At 30.4% G+C, this 20,869-nt stretch overlaps 1 protein-coding gene across 13 annotated transcripts in view; it reads left to right on the top strand.

The window, feature by feature from the left end:
• LOC145255607 (SLAIN motif-containing protein 2-like) overlaps positions 1–20,869 on the top strand; it is a 291,352-nt gene that overhangs the window by 255,127 nt on the left and 15,356 nt on the right. For 5 of the 13 annotated variants that reach the window (XM_080114151.1, XM_080114168.1, XM_080114125.1 and 2 more), the window contains 3 exons: positions 980–1,021; positions 17,207–17,335; positions 20,636–20,761. In XM_080114151.1, coding sequence (XP_079970277.1) covers positions 980–1,021; positions 17,207–17,335; positions 20,636–20,761 — 297 coding nt within the window. The remainder of the gene's footprint in view (positions 1–979; positions 1,022–17,206; positions 17,336–20,635; positions 20,762–20,869) is intronic. The other 8 variants (XM_080114160.1, XM_080114182.1, XM_080114135.1 and 5 more) reach the window with 2 other exon arrangements.

Below are 20,869 nucleotides of genomic sequence, written 5' to 3'. Positions count from 1 at the left end.
TTCTTTTACTTTTCACGTTCTGACATGCTTACCTCCCTTCATCTGTTATTTTAGTTTAGGATGTTGTCCTAATTGGTTTAGGATAAAGTCTCCTGAAATATTACTCATTCTTAGAATCATCTGTTTGTTCCTCAACTAACTTGATGTCCTCTGAAACATCCAACATTCGGATCAGATTAGTTTTAAAAGTTCAAGGCCATTCAGTATTTTACACCATGTAAAAATACTTTATATTAACTTCATATAGTTGTTATTTTAATATTAATAATTTATTAACAGGGATAGTAACAGGGATGCCTGGGGGCATGGAAAAAGAAATGGTAGAATTGAAGAAGATTTGTTTTAAGATCCTTTGTAATATGAGTCTAAGTAAAAAATGTAAGTAAAATTTCATAAGACTTACACAAATAAAGGATTTTTTTAAACACTATTTGCAATGTTATTGGCTAATGAACAGAAATAAGTAGTCAACAGAAAAGATGGGTGTAGATCATGAAGAAATGTCTTACAATAGGAAATATCAATCTGGATATAGTATGTAATCAATGAACTAGATTGAATTTTCAGTTATTGTTTGCAAAGAACACAAACTGATAATTTATGGAAATGACTGACTAGTCAGAATCAAATATCAATTTGTCTGATGCATTGCTATATACATGTAAGTTTGAGAATCTGACCAACTGTATTTTATATGTTAGATATATAATTTTTGAATATATATATATATATATATATATATATATATATATATATATATATATATATATATATATAGTTTTTGAAGTTTTTAACCTTTAAAACTATACAAAAAAATATTTTTTATCATTCGTATGAAAACCATCCAGTCAGTATATATATATATATATATTCAAATATTTGAATATATATATTTGAAGACATATCATTGATTTTGAAAAGTCTTTGAATATAACAATTAAAAAAAAAATTACAAATTTAAAATGTTGTATTTTAACAGGTTTACGGCAAAGTATATCCCCATTATCATCACCAAGGAAAGGTAAGTGTTATAGCATCAGAGATGAAGTTGACAACAGTCTTGACATTTTTTTTTTAAATTTAAATAGTACCAGCCAGTGATTTGTTATTGAACATTTTGATTTTAAGTTCTCAGCAATACATATCAATTTCTTACTCTTATGCATTTGAATTTTGAAAATAATGGATTATGGATCATACTATGGCTTTTGTAAATTCGCCTTGGACAAATCCTGAAAGAAAAGGTATAATATTGTCTAGCTTCAACATGTTTATTCTTTTGATACAAATTATGAGTATACTCTGCAAAAATATTGGTCCTTGGCCAGAATTCTCCTTATATTGAAAATCAAAAATAAAGAAACATCAGTATAATGTATGTATCCATGGCGAAACAAAAATATCATATTCTAAAAAATCATATAAATCAAGTAATTTTATTTTTATAAAGAAAATCATTTTTAACCAATTAATGGGAATTTGTTGGCATTACAACATAAATATTGCAAGTTTTAATTGTTATCTCCCTTTGTTTTTTTTATTTTGTTTTTAAAATGGTGGGCGAGACAGTCTCTGTTCAGTTACTTATAAAATTTTGATTTTCTTTTCTCAAAAATAAAACTACTTGATCAATTTATGATTTTTGGAATGTGATATTTTCGTTTTGTCATGGATATATACATCATACAGATTTTTCTTTATTTTTGTCTTAATGTAGAGGGAATTTTGAACAAGAACCAAACTGTCTTATTGGACCAAAGAATCGTTCTTACTGCAGTTGATATAAGATAACTCTTATTGATTTTTGTTTAATCCTATTCTTGGTCTGTTTCTGGTTTTGTATTCTGATCAGCCATTATTTTCTCCTATTTTGGCTTCTCTTATGACTGGACAGTTTAATTCTTGTGTAGGCTTTGCTGTCATGTCTTTGAGTTGCTGAGATATAATGAATGCCAGACTGGCTAGAGAAAATGTTAATAGCATAAATTATTATTTTTAGATGCATCCACACATCTTTGATCAGCTCTGTCTGTCTGACTTAAGTTTGAAAAAGCAATTTCATCATTAAATGAATAGATTGGATGGACATATCTTAAGAATATTCATTCTGATTTTTCTTTTCTTTAAGTTTATTACAATTATCACTGAGTGATTCTTACACCATTATTTTATGATCATCATTGTAGCTATTAATGTAATTGATATGGATGACTGTCAACTTTATTTACATTTTCTAGCTTCTCTAACATCTGCATTCCTTGGTATTTGAATGCAGTGACTCTCCCTGCCTGCTCTTCCTGTGGTCAACTTGTTGGTCCTTAATGAAAATCTTAATTTTTTATCTCCTTTCAGCCAGGTGTTTAAAAGTTGAAATCTTACCTCAGCCAACTGAAAATCCGTTATTTAACGATAATTATATTTTTTGTTTTATAAGTTTCAGTGCTGAATGTTCATTTTATAGTTCAATAAATAATTAAAAAAAAATTATTCAAAAAGTTTAAAAAAAAAAAAAAAATTATTACAAGATTTTTTTAAAGAGAAAATCGAATTAGAAAAGTTGTTAGAACAGTAGTAACAAATAAAAACGATCTTATGAAATTAGAAGTTTAATTTTAAAAGAATTAATAATAAAAAAAAATTAAACTTTGACATGAAATATTATGTCACGTATATTACATGAATCCATCCCAAGGACAAAAAAAAACTTGTCAATTACAGACTTTCTTGATACTCTACATTAATGCATAGAACTGTGAACTTCTACTCCAAACATGTTGGTAGCTTGTGAATAGGCCTCGTTTTTGCTCTCACAAATTTACCTACAGTAGAACCCCAGGATATGGGGGACTCGGGATACATTTTTTTTTTTTCCAGGTTATGATGTTTTTACAATGTTTTTCGCCCTGCTTTACGGTGTTATTTATAATGTTATTTGATTATATACATGTGTATTATATACTGTACTGTATTTTGTTACTTTGCTTAGGCCCCGCCATATAACGATTTAACTTTATGATTCCAACCCTAGAACGGAGTAATGCCATATCCCAGGGTTCTACTGTACACAGAAACTGCCATTATCAACCTTGATGGACGAGCTATTATATTTTATAAAATTTTATATTAAAATATTTTTTCTCTTTTAAAAACTCTACATTTTCTTCATCTACATAATTTATTTTGTTGCTTCAAGATTTATACTCACACAAGCAAACTAATTATTTAATCGTAAAATTAACATTCAATACTACATTCAAGGGAATATGGTTTAATTTCTAGGTTAACTGTTTCCTTGAATGTACAAAGTAATTTTGATGCTGAATGGAAGTTTTATGACTAAACAATTTTCAAGTTAGTCAACTTGCAAACATAAACAAGTAGTGTATATTAATGTGTATTTAGTAGCAATAAATGAATTAAATGAAGTAACACTTGGCATTACTTATTGCATGTACCGATTTAATTTTTTGTTTAAGAGATTTCAATAGTCCAACTATTATGCCCATATCACCTGCCCACAATTATCTGAAACACTCCAAAGTGTGTCCTACATCATCATCATCATCATCATCATCATCATCATCATCATCAAGTGGTGTCCTGCCTGGTACAGGTGTTGACGGCTATGGCTCTCCATCTCTCTCTCTCTCTGCATTCATGAATTCATTGTTGCTCATCATTTTTTGATGTTGCCCAAGTGTTCAGACTGTGAACATATGTTTCTCGCTGTTGTCCTCTGCTTCTTCTACCTGTGCTGGTTATCGGAGAGTAATTTGATGACGATCAGGTGCCACCTGTCCATCATGGTAATCCCTACTGAGTGAGATGTTCTGATTTAGAACCCTATTCACGCTGTTTCTCGAATAAAGAGTTTGATATATTGCCATAGCTTTATTTGCAGTTGTACAGATAGTAGGTTACAGTTTCTTTCTTTTTACAGTGCTCATACTGGGCGATTGTCCTGACCATTGTACCAAAAAGGAATCTTCTACTCAGCACAATGAAATACGAAATCATGAACAGAATTATTTCTGTTTGTTTCCATATTAAATCAGCCACCTACTTTCCATGACCTCACGTTACCCTGAAAGGAAGGGGGCTAAAGTAGGTTCTCGACCTTGCCCAAGGATCTCCACAGACTAGCAGAGGGAAGGAGGCACTTTACTTTTCTCTGTCCCGCTATTCATGACATTAATATAGATTGTCCAAATCCATGTGGTAAGCTGCTTAAGATATGGAGGAGGACAGTTGATGACAGTCTAATCCTGACTGACGGTACAAGCAAAATGGCAAAAGATAAGGAAAAGTTTGAACTCCTTCACAGAACTCCAGGCATGAAATAACATGACAATAAATGAAAATAATAATGTACAGAAGGGAGAAATAGCTTACTTGAAGCATTGCTTGTAAACAAATATGTAAATGTTTAAAAAGGCTGATAGCAATGTAGGATACCGGGATAGTAAAGTGACGTGACATAAACAAAAACAGACAACCGAAGACAGTATTTTAATTATAAATGTTTATGTATCTATTTATTTTTAAAAAAATCTTTCATATATAAATCAGTAAATATGGATTTACTGTTAAATATAATGGCCTGATATAATGTCTTTAATAATTTGGAGACTAGATCTCTCATTTTTAAAACGAAAACAAACCATAAAAGCATGTTATAAAAATGGAACACTGGATACAAATCAAAGTATAATATAAATCTCTGAAGTAATGATCATCAATTATTGTAAAATTTTGTCTGTTGAATTAACCAAGGGGGGGTAACTCATTTTTTTATATTCTTTTTTTTTTTTTACTGTTTTTTAGCTGATTTTATTTGTTGATTTTCATGACATTTAATAATTGATTTTTTTTTTTCTCATTTTTATCCATTTAAAATTTTCTTCATTCATATTGTATTTGACTAGCATAAGCTGTATATTTCTAAATAGATTTAATTAAATTTTATTGTTTAAACACATTTTTATGAATAAAAAGAAAGTTTGAATGTAATGTAATTGTTATACATTATTTTTATTTTTCCTTCTGCCAATTTTATCCCAATTATGTATTGCTGAAGGTGGAAAGTAAAGAAAAAATGTATTTCACTGTCTATATTTATTTATTTATTTTGTTTGGTGAGGGGGGGGATAATTCTATTCTATTCTATAGTATCCTTAATATTACTACATGTACCGAGATATATATTTGTATTTTTTGTGAAATCTATGACAATGTTTGCACTGGTATCCTCATTACCAAAATATTAATAGTAACATTAAGGATATTCCTGTCAATTCAGGGTATTTGAGATAAATTTGACATTTTTGAAAAGGGGGGAAAAATGTCATATGTTGACCAATTATGTATTCTTAAAATTCAATGTGCATATCTTAAATAATCTTTTGTGGAATATAGCTGAAGCTCCTATCATGGCCTTCAAGTGGGACCTGAACCTGGAGCACTAGGCCTTTCTGCGGTTCTTCAAGAGATACCTGGACACCAGTTTGATCCTGGCAATCAGCCGATCTTTGGTGTTACAGGCAGTATCGTTGATGTCCTTCTCAACTGTGTCCCACACATAATAGTTCATGGAGTTGTAATCGGGTGAGTGGGAAGGCCAGGTGTTGAGATTGGTGAAGTTGTGGAAATCCTTAGACTGCCATTTCTGGGTTTTCCTCAAGATGTGACACAAAGTTGAGTTCTATTGCCACATGTATAGCTTTTCTTAAAGCCACCCTTTCCACCCAGGGCTTGCCAACAATGGACAGCAGCTCAATATATCCATCTGAATCAAGTTTCATTTCAAAGATGTGAAACATGATATGGTCTTTAATGGAAACATACCCAAAGACTGTTACAGTTGAGGAGTTTCTTGGCTTTTATAAAGCAGTTCTCTTTGATCTTGATGACGAGTAGTTTGCCCTTGCAACTTTTATATGAGTAGTAGTACAAATTCTCAGTTAACGTTTTCTTTATAGATGCTACTCTTTTGTGAATGTTTGCATTACCTTGCCTGGATCTTACTGCACTCTTTGTTGTATGAACAGTCAGAAGTTTGCTACGATCCGTACTGCTAGCTACTGCTTCCTCATCTCCATTACAAGGTATTCAAGGAGTATTGAGCTGCAGTTAAGATTTTAAAATCTTTGAATCCAGCACAAATCATTGTGATGCCAATCATTCATTTTCAATATTTCATTAAATATTAAAGAATATTAAAAAAAAATAAAAAAATGATCAAATTTATCTTGAACACCTTGTATAAAAAAACCCCACTTTTCAAAATCTGAACAGAATTGAATTATTTAATAAAAAATCATTGGAGAAACAAAGGGCTCGATATCCTTTCAGATAGAACTTGTGTGTGTGTGACAGGAAGGTTTTACTCATCTTATAAAATACATTACAACACAAACTTGAGGATTCTGTAAATATGCAACTGCTATATGGCATTCTAGGATGAGTATAATTTATTGTATTGGGGAATCATATAATTATTATGATTATATATGTTGAGTATACACAGACTTTTAGGTGATAGTTTTTGAATATTTAAGAAATATTGAATCTTCCTTGACTTATTACCAAATCATATTGATACATCTTTCCTCATCAAATCATCAAATTATATTGCTCCTGATTAGTAAATATCATCTTTTTTAAAAGGCGAGCCATCTAAATGCTGTGAGCAAAATACTCTATGTAAGTTTATCAATGGATACCTGCCTTACTGGTGATAGACTAAAGTTCTGTCACACAAGTGGTTCATGTCACTGTTCCTATGAACCATTATCTTATAAAAGCTTTCTTATATATTTAAAAAAAATTTTTATTGCTAAACAGATGTTACTTGGTGTCATAATTCTAGTTAGAAATAGCTAAAGAATTATTTTCTCTCTTATATATATATATGGTATCCCAATAAAATATATACACTCTTTAAATTATCTCAACTTGCTACATGAATACGCAATGCCACACTTCCAAGAGATGTTTAGGAATAAAGAATGGTACTTCCAGCAAGATGGAGCACCTCCCCACTCTCATCATGATGTAAGAGCCTATCTTGATGGTCACCTGCCAAATAGATAGGTGTATTATAGCCCGGATGAGTGTATGTGAAATGACGTCAATGGTAAAGAAAAAAAGACTATAAAACGGAAGAAGAGGACGATCATGGATATGGTTAGAGATCATGTGAGAGGTGTGGATCACGTTCGAGAAGTAGGTGACATCACAGCCATTACAATGAAAAAATATTGTTCTGCAATAAAAAAAAGCGGCTTTGAGTTCTTTTCTATTCTTAGTCTCATTTGTGACTGAGATTGCAACGTGTTGGTTCCCAGACAACGTCACATAAGTAGGATAAAGAGGAAGTATCGAGTACTGTCCACACTCACTGGAGTTGACTCCCATGGATATTTGGTGGGGGGGGGGCGCATGTTAACCACAAGATTTACACCATAAAACTAAAATGAATGAGCTGAAAGCAGCCATTGAAAGAGGCTATGCCAACAAATCAATGGAACTAATTAGGAACGTTTTGGATTCAATCGGTGAGCATTGCAAGCTGATCATGGACCACAATGACCAATAATTTGAACACTTTCGATAATTAGCTGGTTTCTATATTTGTTAGCATTATTTTGATGTATGTAACTTTTCTTTATTAGATTAAATGTTGGTTTTTATGGTCATTTAAAGAGTGTATACATTTTATTGGGATACCATCTGTATGTATGTATTTACTACTTTGAATAATACTTGCATATATAAACAAATAACACAAAGTTCTTTTTAGATAGCTCAATAGTGCAATACTAGAGCTATAAATACTTATAATTCACTGCTGTACAAGGAACAGACACTGCAAATGAGTGTTTATTCCTTGTGTTAATTATAAGAAATATATTATTTAACTTGATCTGTCCCGTAAATAATAATTTATTTTCTTCATTGCTTCTTAACTTACAACTTTTATAGTAAAACTTACTTGAAAAAAAAAAAACTTTTTTTTTCATGAGTTGTAGGACTCTGTGCTGACTATAGGTCATCCACCTGCTATATAGTGCATTGTACAACTGGTCCTTATTCACTTACACAAATGTGGCTCCTTTAGTCCTTGACCATAAGTAGTTGGCCTTTGCGACTCTCATATAAAGTAGTAATGATCCCCATTGAACACGTTCTCCAATGCCAATTTTTTTTCAATAAGATCTGCATTGACATGCCTAGATATTGCTACACTTTTCTAATATTAAAAAAACGTGCAACAATGTTTAATATATTAACACTTCAGTCAGTTGTTGTTAATTGATGCTATCATTTGATTTTATTGAATTAGTATTACAAAGGAATCACTTTTTATATAAGGTTATATTGGAATATATGGTGCATATTATTATGCAGGGTGTGGCAGAAATATCTCCCACGTTTTGATATGTGATCTTCCCAGTCGCACTAGCACAGTTTCTGAGCAATTATTTTGTATAGATGGAACTACATATCAGTGTGTAGAATTCTTCTGACTGTTCGATCAGACAATTCCAAGGCCAATGCATGTTTGAGAGCTGAATGTGTAGGAGACTAAGTAACAGAAAGTCTCACAGCTCGAATACTGTCTGGCATTTGAGTGCTTTGAGGTCTTTCAAGTGCCTTTAAGTGCAGAGCCGTAATTTGCAGCTTATAGCTGTATTGATTTTCTATCTACAACAGCATCATGCCATCCCACTTTGTAATGAACTCAGAAAGCTCTTTGTGTTGCAGTTAGAAATTCACGATTCTTCAAAAACATTGATGTGCAACAGTCAAAACCATATTGTTTGGTGCGGATACCTGAAAAAAAAAAAAAAAAGTTATTAGCTAAATGAAAACATCATTGGAACTTGCATAAGTTCATTAGCAACATAGAGTTGAATGTTTAAAATCTGTGAGGTATTTCTGCCGCACCTTGTAATAGAGATTATCAGATTATGCAATAACTGAAACCTAATGAATTTAATATTGAATTGAAATGTGATGAAATCAAGATGAATGTTACCTATTTGATATTATTGAGGTGTATTACAATGTTTTATGATTGTTTGTCTTGACCATATTTTGTATATTTCTTGTGCATTCCTTCAGCATCCTTTTGTCTTGATGGTTTCCCCTTGCTCTTCCTCTGCATTGTTCAGTCTCTTTTGCTTGATTCTCCAAAATTGTTGATATTCCTCCCACCATGTGTTTCTCTCCCTTGTGTTTTCCCTGCAAATGAAACTAACTTTCCTTATTCAAATATCAAGTTTCTAATCACCAAAGTTTGTCAAATTCAGTTTCTTATAGCCAGCATGCCTCATCTCACTATGAAATGCAACACGTTTTTTAATGGATTCGTTGGGTGTACAGAATAATTTTTATGATTATTTCAAATATGAAATTCAGTTTTATCAGTAATTTTTTAATTTTTCTTTGTGAAGGTGTATCGATACAAGAATAGCTTCATTTAAAGAATCAAATATAATTTTTATAAAATTCAATACACTAGAAGCATGGTTAATTAAAATATTAGAAATCACTTACAAACCAAATACGATGCAAGAAGCTTTATTTTTTTAGTAGACCGTGCTACTATCAGAATCGTCTGGGCAGTTTAGAGAAAATGCCAAAACACATTACAATCTAAAATCATAAAGAAAACATTTGTTTGCTATTATTGGTTTATTAATAAAAAAATTTATCCTGATTTTAATTTTTTTTAAATCATAAAAAGAAAAAAAAAAAATATAAAAAATACTAAATATTTATCCTGATTTTGAATTTTTATAAAAAAAGAAAAAAAATTATATAAAAAAAAAAATACTAAATATTTTCCTGATATGAATTTTTTAAAAATCATAAAAAGTAGAAAGAGCTTGTGCGAAAAAAAAAACAAAACAAAAAAACACACACACACACACACACAAATGAATTTTATCTTTTTCATATACAATTTGCTAATTAATATTAATTAATATTACATTAAATTATATGAGATGTACCTGTGATGCGCTGGGTCACAACAAATACTACTACTATTTATCCTACTTGGATTCTATTTAAAAAATTCATAAACTGTGGCAGATCTTTTAAGAAACTAAGAGTTTTTGTATAAGTCATTATCAGTAATTGTTGACTAACAATAGCTGTAGGGGTTTCTGCAACAATGTTCTATTTATGATAACAAATCTCTCCAAATTTCCAGCACCCATTAGAAGTATTATTCTTTCTTATATACACATAAAGAAACTATTTAATTTATATATATATTAGTATTTCGGCCTGGCGTTGCCCGGGTGTTTGGAGGTGTATGCTGAGCAAAAAAAAAAAAAAAAAGGTCAATTTTTTAAACTTTGACCCCTATTATGACCCCTTAACATTTATTGTTTTGTGCTCAAATCAAGTTATTAAGTTAGATCCATGTCCAAGGAACCTATATCTAAAATTTCAAGTGTTTAGATCCCAAATTGTCAGAGGAGTTTGGTAGAGTTGTCAAAGGTCAAATCGTTGAACTTTGACCCCTTAACAGCCAAATTTCTGGCCGAAAACCGATCACATCGATTTTCTTAAATCTCAGTACCCTGTATATCAAATTTCGAGTCTGTAGACTAAAAATTGAAATTTGTAGTGCAGGGACATGCAAAGGTGTGTGTGTGTGGGGGGGGGGGTTCTCAAGCACCTGTCCCCTTTACTCCTGTTTTAAAAGTGCCGTTTTCAGAGGAATTTATTATAGGCCTGTTCCCCACCATGTTCATTACTATGTTTTGCAGTTTTTTTTCACTTGAACAACTGTACTTGTCCTGAAAAAGTTCTCTGCACGTCACTTGTAGTGTGGTACAGCCATATATGTAAATTAGGTGATTAGATTTGGAAAAAAAACAAACAAAGTCACTCTTTCTATAAATGCTCACAAAGACATTAAGAAATATTAGATAGTAGTTGAATGAACGTGGTGAAAGAAGGAGAGAGAAATACATAGAGATAGAGAGATGGGTTACTAGTTAAGTTAACTATAAAATATGGCTAATTAGAACATTTAGAATGGATTTTTTCAAACATAACTCAATCTCAGAATTAAGTTCTTGTATTATTAAAGTACATATAAAAAAAAAAGATTTATAATAAGATTACAAAAGTCATCATCATATTGCTTAGGAGGGGGGGAGACTTGATTGACCTAATGAATACTGCCATTGCATATTGAATTGACAATGGCAAAGTTCAAATCCTCTCTGCTTTATTGTGCTTCATTACACACTAATAATACTGTTGAGAAAAGTATTAACTGCTGACCCCCTCCAACTATAGGTAAAATAATAAATTGTGCTTAATAAATCATGTAAAATGAATCCTTTAATTTAGGTATTGTTTCAGTATTAAATAATCCCAAAAGAGTCGATATGCCCATAAACCAGACAAAACCAAAATCAGATTTTTGAAATTACCTAAAAGTCAAGAACAACTGCAATTTATTCGAAGAGACACAATTAATATATAGCTCCTCTATTGGCAAAACTCAATATTCACTGTGAGAGTTTCCAAAATCTTCCACTAGAACAGTTTCATGACCAGGAAACCTGCTGCAGACAAGTACTTCATCTAATTATTACTAAAATATACTAATAAAAAAATCTTAAAAAATACTTGAAAACAATCCTTGGAGGATGAAGCAGGCACAAAATACAGATAGCAGCCATAAAGGGAACAGCATCTATTCTTAAAAGAGCTCTCAGATATAAATTCAGATCATAATGATATCAAGTGTTAGCCCTAGGACGGATCCCCTTGATCTCTAAAAAACTAACTAAAGTAAAATAATAATGCAGAATATATCAACACAAAATTGAACAAAAAATCCCAAACGAGCCACCATTTTTCAAGATCAAAGATGTGAGTAAACAAAATGTCAGTTTAATGAATATTATAAAAGGATTAAAAATGATTAATGAAATAAAGTTTTATTACTAATGGAAATGTTTTATAACAAATATCTGTTGGCATTAGATTTGAAGATGGTCACGTTATAGTCTGCAGGAAAGCAGTCCCACGGTAATGTGTTCCACAGATGAGAAAAGTTCTTGCAAATAAACTCTGTTCATGGAAATTTTGCCTGACACTGGTTACACAGTGGAAGAAAGGAAAATCTTTTCAGTTGTGACAGAGAAACGAGTTCATGCTATGCATGTTTTACTAACATTTTCTTTTATAATTTTAAATGAATAGTGTCGTAAGAAAAGGATAAATATGAATTAATAATCATAAAGATAATTCTCACACCTCCAAATATGAAGAAACGATATTCTGTTTAATTGGATGTAGACTTTATACCCTTTTGTTTCTTTGTTGTTACTGTGATCCGAGTATCAAAATATTATCTTGAATCTCCCATTCTATTGTATTTTTTGCATTTTTTTTTTTTTTTGCTTTATGTTCCTTTATGCAAATCTTGCATTTTTTCTCAGCTTGTTTGTGAGGTTATCACTTGATATATTTCACCGTTTAACCCGAAACCTTCAAAACTACTTGTTCTCGAATTTTCATTTTCCATATTTATCGTCCTTGGCTTTTCTTTTTTGCTTCTCACAAATTCAATCCTGTTGGCTTTGTTTGCTCTGTAGCTCTTCAGTCTTTTCTACTTGACGTTCTTGGCTGATAAATATATTATGAGATTAGGTATAATTAACATATGTAAGTTTTGTTTGTTTTTCAGACTATTATCTCCAGTTAATCAGATGACTTGTACAATGGGACGCATACTGATTAGATGTAATGATCTCACCCCAGGATATAAATACGATAATGCAAAAATGTGTAGGCATTATTTAGGAATGTTAATGAAGTGACATCTTCTTTTTAACTAAAGGAAATTAATGTAAAAAATCTGCTACTTGTACAGTTTAATCAAGACATTAAAAAATGAAAATATCGAAAAAAAAGTTTAAATTGTATGAATCAGTTATGGAATGAAGTTCTCTGAAAAAAAAATTTCACTTAATTTCCTCAAGTATTTTTTTTTTTTTTTTACAATGAAAAAACAATTTATGATATTGAGGAAAAGCTTCGATTTTTAGGAAGAAAAGCTAGTATTAAAGATGGGAAGAGAGTATCGGACTGAGTTATCTCTCAATGGTATGTTAAAAAAATTCAAAGATTTCTATCTTTAACGCGCTGTCATAAAAACGTGTTTTTCCTCTGCAAAAAAAAAAACCCTACTCAATCAAATTAAGTGAAATTTTTTTTTCTGGAGATCTTCAGTCCAAAACGGATGTGTATAATATAATCTTTTTTCGATATTTTCATTTTTTAATGTCTTGATTAAACTGTACATGTTCCAAAAAAGATACTTTTTTTTTAATAAGCAATGCAGATATTAGTGTTGGAACGATTCCAATATTTTTCTCGATTCTGATACAATTACTGATTCCGTACAAAATTCTCGATTCCAATACAATTACTGATTCCAATTCTTTATAAATCTCTAAATATTTTAGTATGAAGTTGTTATTTTATTCCGATTGCTGTAAAACGACATCTTAAATGTGCATGTATTTTCTCAAACGTAAAAACACACTTGTGAGGGTGTGATCTAGAGATTTTAGTCTTACTGGAAGTTTAAATCAATAAATATTATTTTATTATTACTACAAGCAATGGAAGATGTTTTATAAAGACAAAATAAAATAAAATAGATAATTAAAGGAATGGGTTTTGGCATCGGAAAATAGGCTCAAATTTTCCCGATTCCGCTACTCCAAAAAGCTAAAAAATTTTCCGATTCCGATTAATCGTCCCAACGCTAGAAGATATATAGTTCACTCCACAGGTCCTAACAATTTTATCAAGTTTTATGGTCTTAAAGAGGCAGTCATCAGATGTTTCTGTTGTGGTTTAGTTCTTCTTTAAATTATTTGGGCGTGGTAATCCGGAGTGCTTCACCTGTCAGTAGATGATGTAATATTTCTGTTTCCTATTTGTAGAAATGTAGCTGAAAAAAAAAATTTCATTAATTTTATATTTATTTATATATATATATATATATATATATATATAAATATATATATATATATATATATATATATACTTATAATTATAAACTAGCGGGACCTGTGGAAATTCTACAAGAAACCCATTCATATGTAATATATTGATGTTGGCATTCTGTAGATGTTCAACGTAAATGGAGACGCTCTGATATTATTGTAGCTTTTTTGTTAAAACTGCAAAAGTATTTATCTAAGCTAGCATGAATGCCCCGTAAAGCCTGGTCGTAAAGTACACTTAAATATGATATTTTAATTCTTGCAGATTTCGTATATATTATTATAAAGTTAATGTTCTATCGATTTTTATATATTATAAAGTTGTGATTTCAAAAATAAAAAAATATACTTGGGTGCATTAGCTTGAATCGAAACCGAAATAAAAAATTTATGAAATATATATATATATACATAAGTGTTTTTTAACATGTTTTAACTATTTGCTCCTATATATATATATATATATATATATAACTTGAGTTCCTTCAGCCATAACCAAAACCAAAATTTATGAAGAATTTTTGATAAAATTATTTATAAAAAAAATAGATGACCTAAGTGCAATCAGCTATAATTGAAACTGAAACCAAAACTTATGAAGTATTCTTGGTAAAATTATTCATGACAAGAAATAGAAGAACATAACAATTAAACGACCCGGATGTAAGTGTGACACACAAAAGAACATACACGCTACCGTATTAATATATAGATAATCATTTTTAATACCTACATATACTAGTAAACACTAGTAAACGTTATTAAATGACGATTTACAATCATTGAGTGACTGGAGGTCACGATCCCACACATCGGATAACTGGTTAAATTTTCATGGACAGTGCTCAACAGTTAAGAAAATGTTTTTTAAATGGGCGGAAATAACATATATATTAAATGAAAGATGATAATAACTTTATTATATCATTAGAACAATTAGGAAAAGTAAAAGAGGGAAAAATTAAGAAGAAAAAAAAAAAACTATGGCATTTAACTTGATAAGTTTTGCTTTATTGAAGACTAGCCTGGGTACCCGGCGTTGCCCAGGTGTTTGGAGATGTGTGTTGAGCAAAAATAAAAGTAGTAGTAGGCAGGCTCAAACCCGTACCTTGAAGGAAGAAAAGAATGTGAAAAAAGAAAAAAATTACGTCTTTTCTGTTGCATCCATCACCAAACCGGAAGTGGCGAAGGTTTAAATTAAGGCTAGTCAATCGAAAAGAGGGGAGGACTTTCGAAAATATTTGCAAAAAAAAGCGATCCCTCCCTGTAGAAAAGTGAGAGTGAAGGAATGAATGTTTTTAGTCGATTTTTCGATATTTGTCATCCGAACGGTCAGGCTTCAAAACGATACTGATCTCGTGAAAATCCGTAGCCTCTGTCAAAAGTTTTTGCAAGACATACATACATGATGATTGCTGCATCTTTCCAGATGATTGCCGTCACATTGAGTTTTCCCAATCTTGTCGTTCATGCCATCTCAGATGACTCTGCACTCCCACCGCAGATTTGCACATCTTGAAGCAGATGTGGCATACAAATTGAGCAATTTCCATGCATGCATACATATATATATGCATACATACATACATTTAAACAGACAGGTGAAATTTATATTATAGACTAGCGGGGGGTATCCGGCGTTACCCGGGTGTTTGGAGGTGTGTGTGGTTTTGGATAAATCAAAACGGGGGGGGGGGGGTAAAATAAAATAAAAAGTTTTGGTAGGTGAGTATGAGGATCGAACCCAAACCCTTGAGGCAAAGTTGGAAATTAAAGTGTGAAAAAAACATGTGCGACGTTAACCACTGGGCCACTGCGACATACTAACGGAAACACGTTTGAATTTATTTAATTACTTAGAATTGCCAGGTGCACGTTTTAATGACCTAATGAGGTCAACTTTGACTGCGGGGTAGTATTTTATTTAATGCGGGAACACTTTTTTTATTTTCCCACAAGATGTTGGGGGGAGGGCATCTTCCCTAGTCCAAATTGAATAGCAATTATCTGATATAAGGAAAATATTTCCACATTGATCAAAGCTGATTACTTTTGAACATTTCTGGCGATCGCTACTGGAAAAATACTGCCAGAATTAGTGTCACTTTTATTATACGAAAAAGCCTAATCTACATGCGGCGAGCGAAAAATGCTGAATATTTATCTTCTCAAAGTCGAGCAAATTAAATAGACAGGCGATCTCCGTTGTTAACTCAGAGATATTATGATTTATATGTGATATAAAAAGTTTTAAGAAGTTGTGAGCCGATCGACCGCTTCTCGGAAAAAGCCTTCCTTGGATATATACAAAAGGTGAACATACATACACACATTTTCGCTTTTATATATATATATATATATATATATATATATATATATATATAAGACTAGAGGGGAATTTCTGCATAATGAAACAAATCTGTAAAACAATATACCGAAATTGTAATATGCAGAAGGAGCTGTTTTGAATGAAAAATAAATATTTGGATTTTGGAATACTGTTATTCTTCTATATATATATAATTTAATATGCCGTAATGGAAAAATTCTAATTTTAATCTCTAGGGTATTCGACCATAACGCTATTTTATTTTAATCGTTTTTCCACTTTTTTTTTTTTTTTTCTCCCCGTAAATTGAATAAAACGCAATTTTTATTGCTTTTTCACTCTTTGTTTTAAAAATTCCCTCGATACAGCTTTGAGAAGCGAGGGTCGAAACCAGTCAGCTGGCTCTCCATTTCTCTTTCTTTCCTCTCCTGTTCCCCTTTCTGGAGAGAAGATTAAAAGAATATATATATATATTTATATATATATACAAATTTACTTTTAATCATAAATCATAAAAGTCTTCCCTTCCTAATTGCAATATATATATATATCATACACTTGCTAAGTTTGTTGTCATTCTGATGAAACTGTTGTGGATAATAGTCAAACAAACTTCTAGATGGTTTATGTAGGTTTGTATTTGTAGGAATTTTTACCCTTTTTTTCCACAAAAACCTTTGAGTTGTTGTTCTAAAGAGTCGCACTTTGTTTCTACCTTCTAATCCTCGATGCTTTTGTGCCCTTACCTCTGCTCACTTAGCTTCTCGTCCATTTTAGTGTGCGTGCGTGTACGTGCATTAATCTCGTCTATTTTTGTCAGCGTACCGGCCAAAGCAAATTTCACAGCCAAGTTCAGCTGCTGTCAGTGATTCTGAACCCAGTACCACGGTGTCTCCTGTCAGTTCCAACCGATCTAGTCCTGGACGTTGCGACGGTCAGTTACCATTTCGTAAGCCTGTCTCATTCACTCATTATTCAATTCATTTCTTTTGAGAGTGGATGGAATTGTTCAACTATTTTATGTATGTTCGATTTTTATTTAAATCTATGTTCGGTTTTTATTTAAATCTAGCCCTCTTGCCCATACACCCAAACATGATTTCTTTTATTTTATGAATTTTATTAAGATGTTTAATATTTACTTTCAACTCTTAACATATACAGAGTTTGTGGGGAATAATTAGATGTCATTAAGTCTCAAAAAAAATAGACAGGAGACAATGGCTCTTCATATCCACCTCCATCTGCTTAATGAATGTGTAAAGATATTCAAAATGAGTAAAACCTCAGTTTAGTTACCTGAACATAAGTTGATGAAAAATTGTGTTGTCTTGTGTTAAATATTAGTATTTAAATAAGTTTTATTTAAATCTATTTAATGTTACACTTGTAAACATAATAAAATACTTGAAATATGTAAATATGCTGAAATAATTGTTAAAGAAAAAATAAAAGCAATGGAAGTTAGTGATTATTTGAGTGTTTGTACATTTTTTTTATTGCAACAGAAAATAAGGTTTTATATATATATATATATATATATATATATATATATATATATATATATATTTTTTAGAGAATAAAACATTCTTTCGTTATTTTGTGTAAAAATCCCACGTTTCTCATCTTTGTTCATTTTTTGTTGTTGTTTATTTCTAATACTCGCATGATCAATCGATGAATTGCTATTGTCTACTAATTGATTTGTTCTATAGAAAAGGAGGAAAAATGATGTTCATGTATGAATTTTGTGAAAAATGTTAATTTGGAAGTTTTTTTTTTTTGTTTTTTTTTCATTCGTTTGGATGAGAGAATATAACAGAAATATCTTATGAAGCAAAACAATTCTATCTTCGAGTGTTTATTTTTGAAGATCAAATTTCGCCACTCCCATACTATTAGGACAAAATTTTGTAGTCGATAAATGGAGTTTTAAGGTAAAAAACAATGGTTTCAACTGATTTTTTTTGTCAATTCTAGTAAATTATAATGATAGCTTCCAAATTATGCAGTTGAAATTACCTGAATATTACTGAATTAGTAAAAAAAAAACAGCTTTAATTGTGTTAGCAGATGAAAATTTTTATTTTCTTTAATAAATAATTTTCTATCTTATCGATGTTCGTAATTTTTGGATATAATCATCTTAAAAGTACGAGGAATATGTAGATACAATTGTTTTCATGTGAAATTCAGTATTATGATTTCTGAAATTTCATCCCAATAGTGAAGAAGCGCACCAATTTCTACATTTTACACTAAACCTAATAATAATAATAATAATAATAACAACAATAATAATAACAACAATAATAATAACAACAATAATAACAACAACAATAATAATAATAATAACAATAATAATAATAATAATCATCTAGAAATGACAATAGGAGTATAGGCATAGAATATAAAATATATATTCAAATAAGTGATGCTTATTTTAATATAAATGTGTTAGATAGAAAAACTGAAAAAAAAAGGCAGGTCTTGAAGAAACAAACAAAAGAAAGAACTATAAAACAAGTGTGTAAAAGAATGAATGAGAAATACTATAATGTGACATTGAGAGTCGCTACTGCTGGTTCAGTATATTAGACTTGGCTACAGTTCAGGGGAGCTGGAGAAACATAAGATTATATGTTATTAAAGCATTCTATAACTAAAAGAAAAATTGGTTTTCATAAATACGTTCTTGTAGAATTAAGTCATTAAATGTTTCTTCTCCATTGCTCAAACAAACAAAAGAGTATTAAGTGTATTAAAGTTAAAATCTGCTTAAACAAGTTTATATTTTTGTGAAAAAAAGTCATTGTGTGTTAATTAATGTTAAAATTTAATGCAAACATTTCATCTTCAAATTTCTAATTGAGCTAAAATTCTATGAATATTGATACCATTTTTTGATTGATTTTATTATTCCTTGGCAATTGATTGATTATTGGTTATAGTTATCGAAGTTATAGGATTCTTTTTTAAGTGTGTATGTTTTATATATACATATATATAATTATTTTCTACTGTGGTTGCCAGTCAGAACACATTTTTATATTGAATTCTTGTTTGCAGCATATGAAATTACTTCCCCTTAATCTGTCAACTTTCTTGGTCAAAAACTACAAGGTTCATCTGAGAATAATGTTTTGTTTTTTTTTAATTGAGATTAATTTAAAGAACACTTTGATTCATCTATTCAAAGAAAAAAATTTTTTTTTAATATTGTTCAACTGATTTCTGACTTCTTTGAAAATCTTATTTTCTATGTTTCACAAAAATTTAGTTATTTAACATTTTGTAGACTTTTTATCGATTGTGTATTCATTTTTCTTTTGCTGAATGGGATGCTGCTCCTTTATATTAAAAAAAGTGTTTGTAATTTGAAGTTTATTTTTACCTTTTTTTTATAAGGTATATTGGTTTATCTGTCTATTATTCTAATCTTGGTTCCTATTTTTGCAACATTTTGCTCTATCTAATCTCCAACATTCTCCAGGTACATCTTTTTAAACTTGGAAATCATTGTCGCACTCTAGCCAATGAAATGAGAACACTCGACCCCCGATGGTTAGGTAAAGAATTCCATTTGAAATTCTTAACAGGTTTCTGAGTTTGACATAAAGAATCCCAAGTTAAAAAAAAGATGCACCTGAAGAAGATCGAAGGTTACAATGGTCGAAATGTTGTGAAAAAAAAAAAAACAACAAAAAAAAAAACAACAAAAAAAAAAAACCAACCAAGATGAGAACAGTAGTCTAAATAGTACAAATTATTAATCCTAAAAATTCTGTGATATTTTTTTTATTAAAGATTTTTTTTTTTTTTTAAGTTTTCTTTTTAAGGTTTTCTTTTTGTTATAAATATGCTTATGTTGGATCCAAAAATATTATGTCAAATTCTAGATTGTAATATTTACAACTATTCAAATATTGACAATTGCTTAATTTTGGTGATTAAAATTATAATCTTTTCCTGATAAAAAAAATATTCTCTTGAAAATGAGAGAAACTATGAAATAAACATTATCATAAATGTGCTCTTATATTTGAGAAGTGTTAGTTTTGTTTTTTTTTATCTATAATTTTATTAATAGCTTAATCACCACAAAAAAAAAAAAAAAAACAATCAACTATGTACACTCACCTGTTTTGTAGGTATTCAGCTGACTTGTTAAATTATTTAGATTTTTCATAATTTTGTCAAACATTCTTATAGCATTCCAAGTAACCTATGATTATTTCTATTTTTATAGAAGGCCTTTCATACTCTCGACGGAACAGTCACAGCGTGACCTCCAACAGTTCAGAACCAAACAGTCCACCCGACAGTCCATTTGGAAGTCAAGGACAAATTAACTGTGTCAACAACCAAGGGCATGGTAAGAGAAAGTAAAAAATATATAATAAACTGGTCGACATGTCACCCCCTTCTTATTTTTAAGCACTTTGTAGCAAAAACTTATTTTTTTTAATTTCATTTAAATTAT

Source organism: Euprymna scolopes, chromosome 3, assembly GCF_053919585.1.
Source record: "Euprymna scolopes isolate OS-2025 chromosome 3, ASM5391958v1, whole genome shotgun sequence".
In the NCBI taxonomy this organism is placed as follows: domain Eukaryota; kingdom Metazoa; phylum Mollusca; class Cephalopoda; order Sepiida; family Sepiolidae; genus Euprymna; species Euprymna scolopes.
This window is presented reverse-complemented; position numbering and strand designations above follow the sequence as displayed.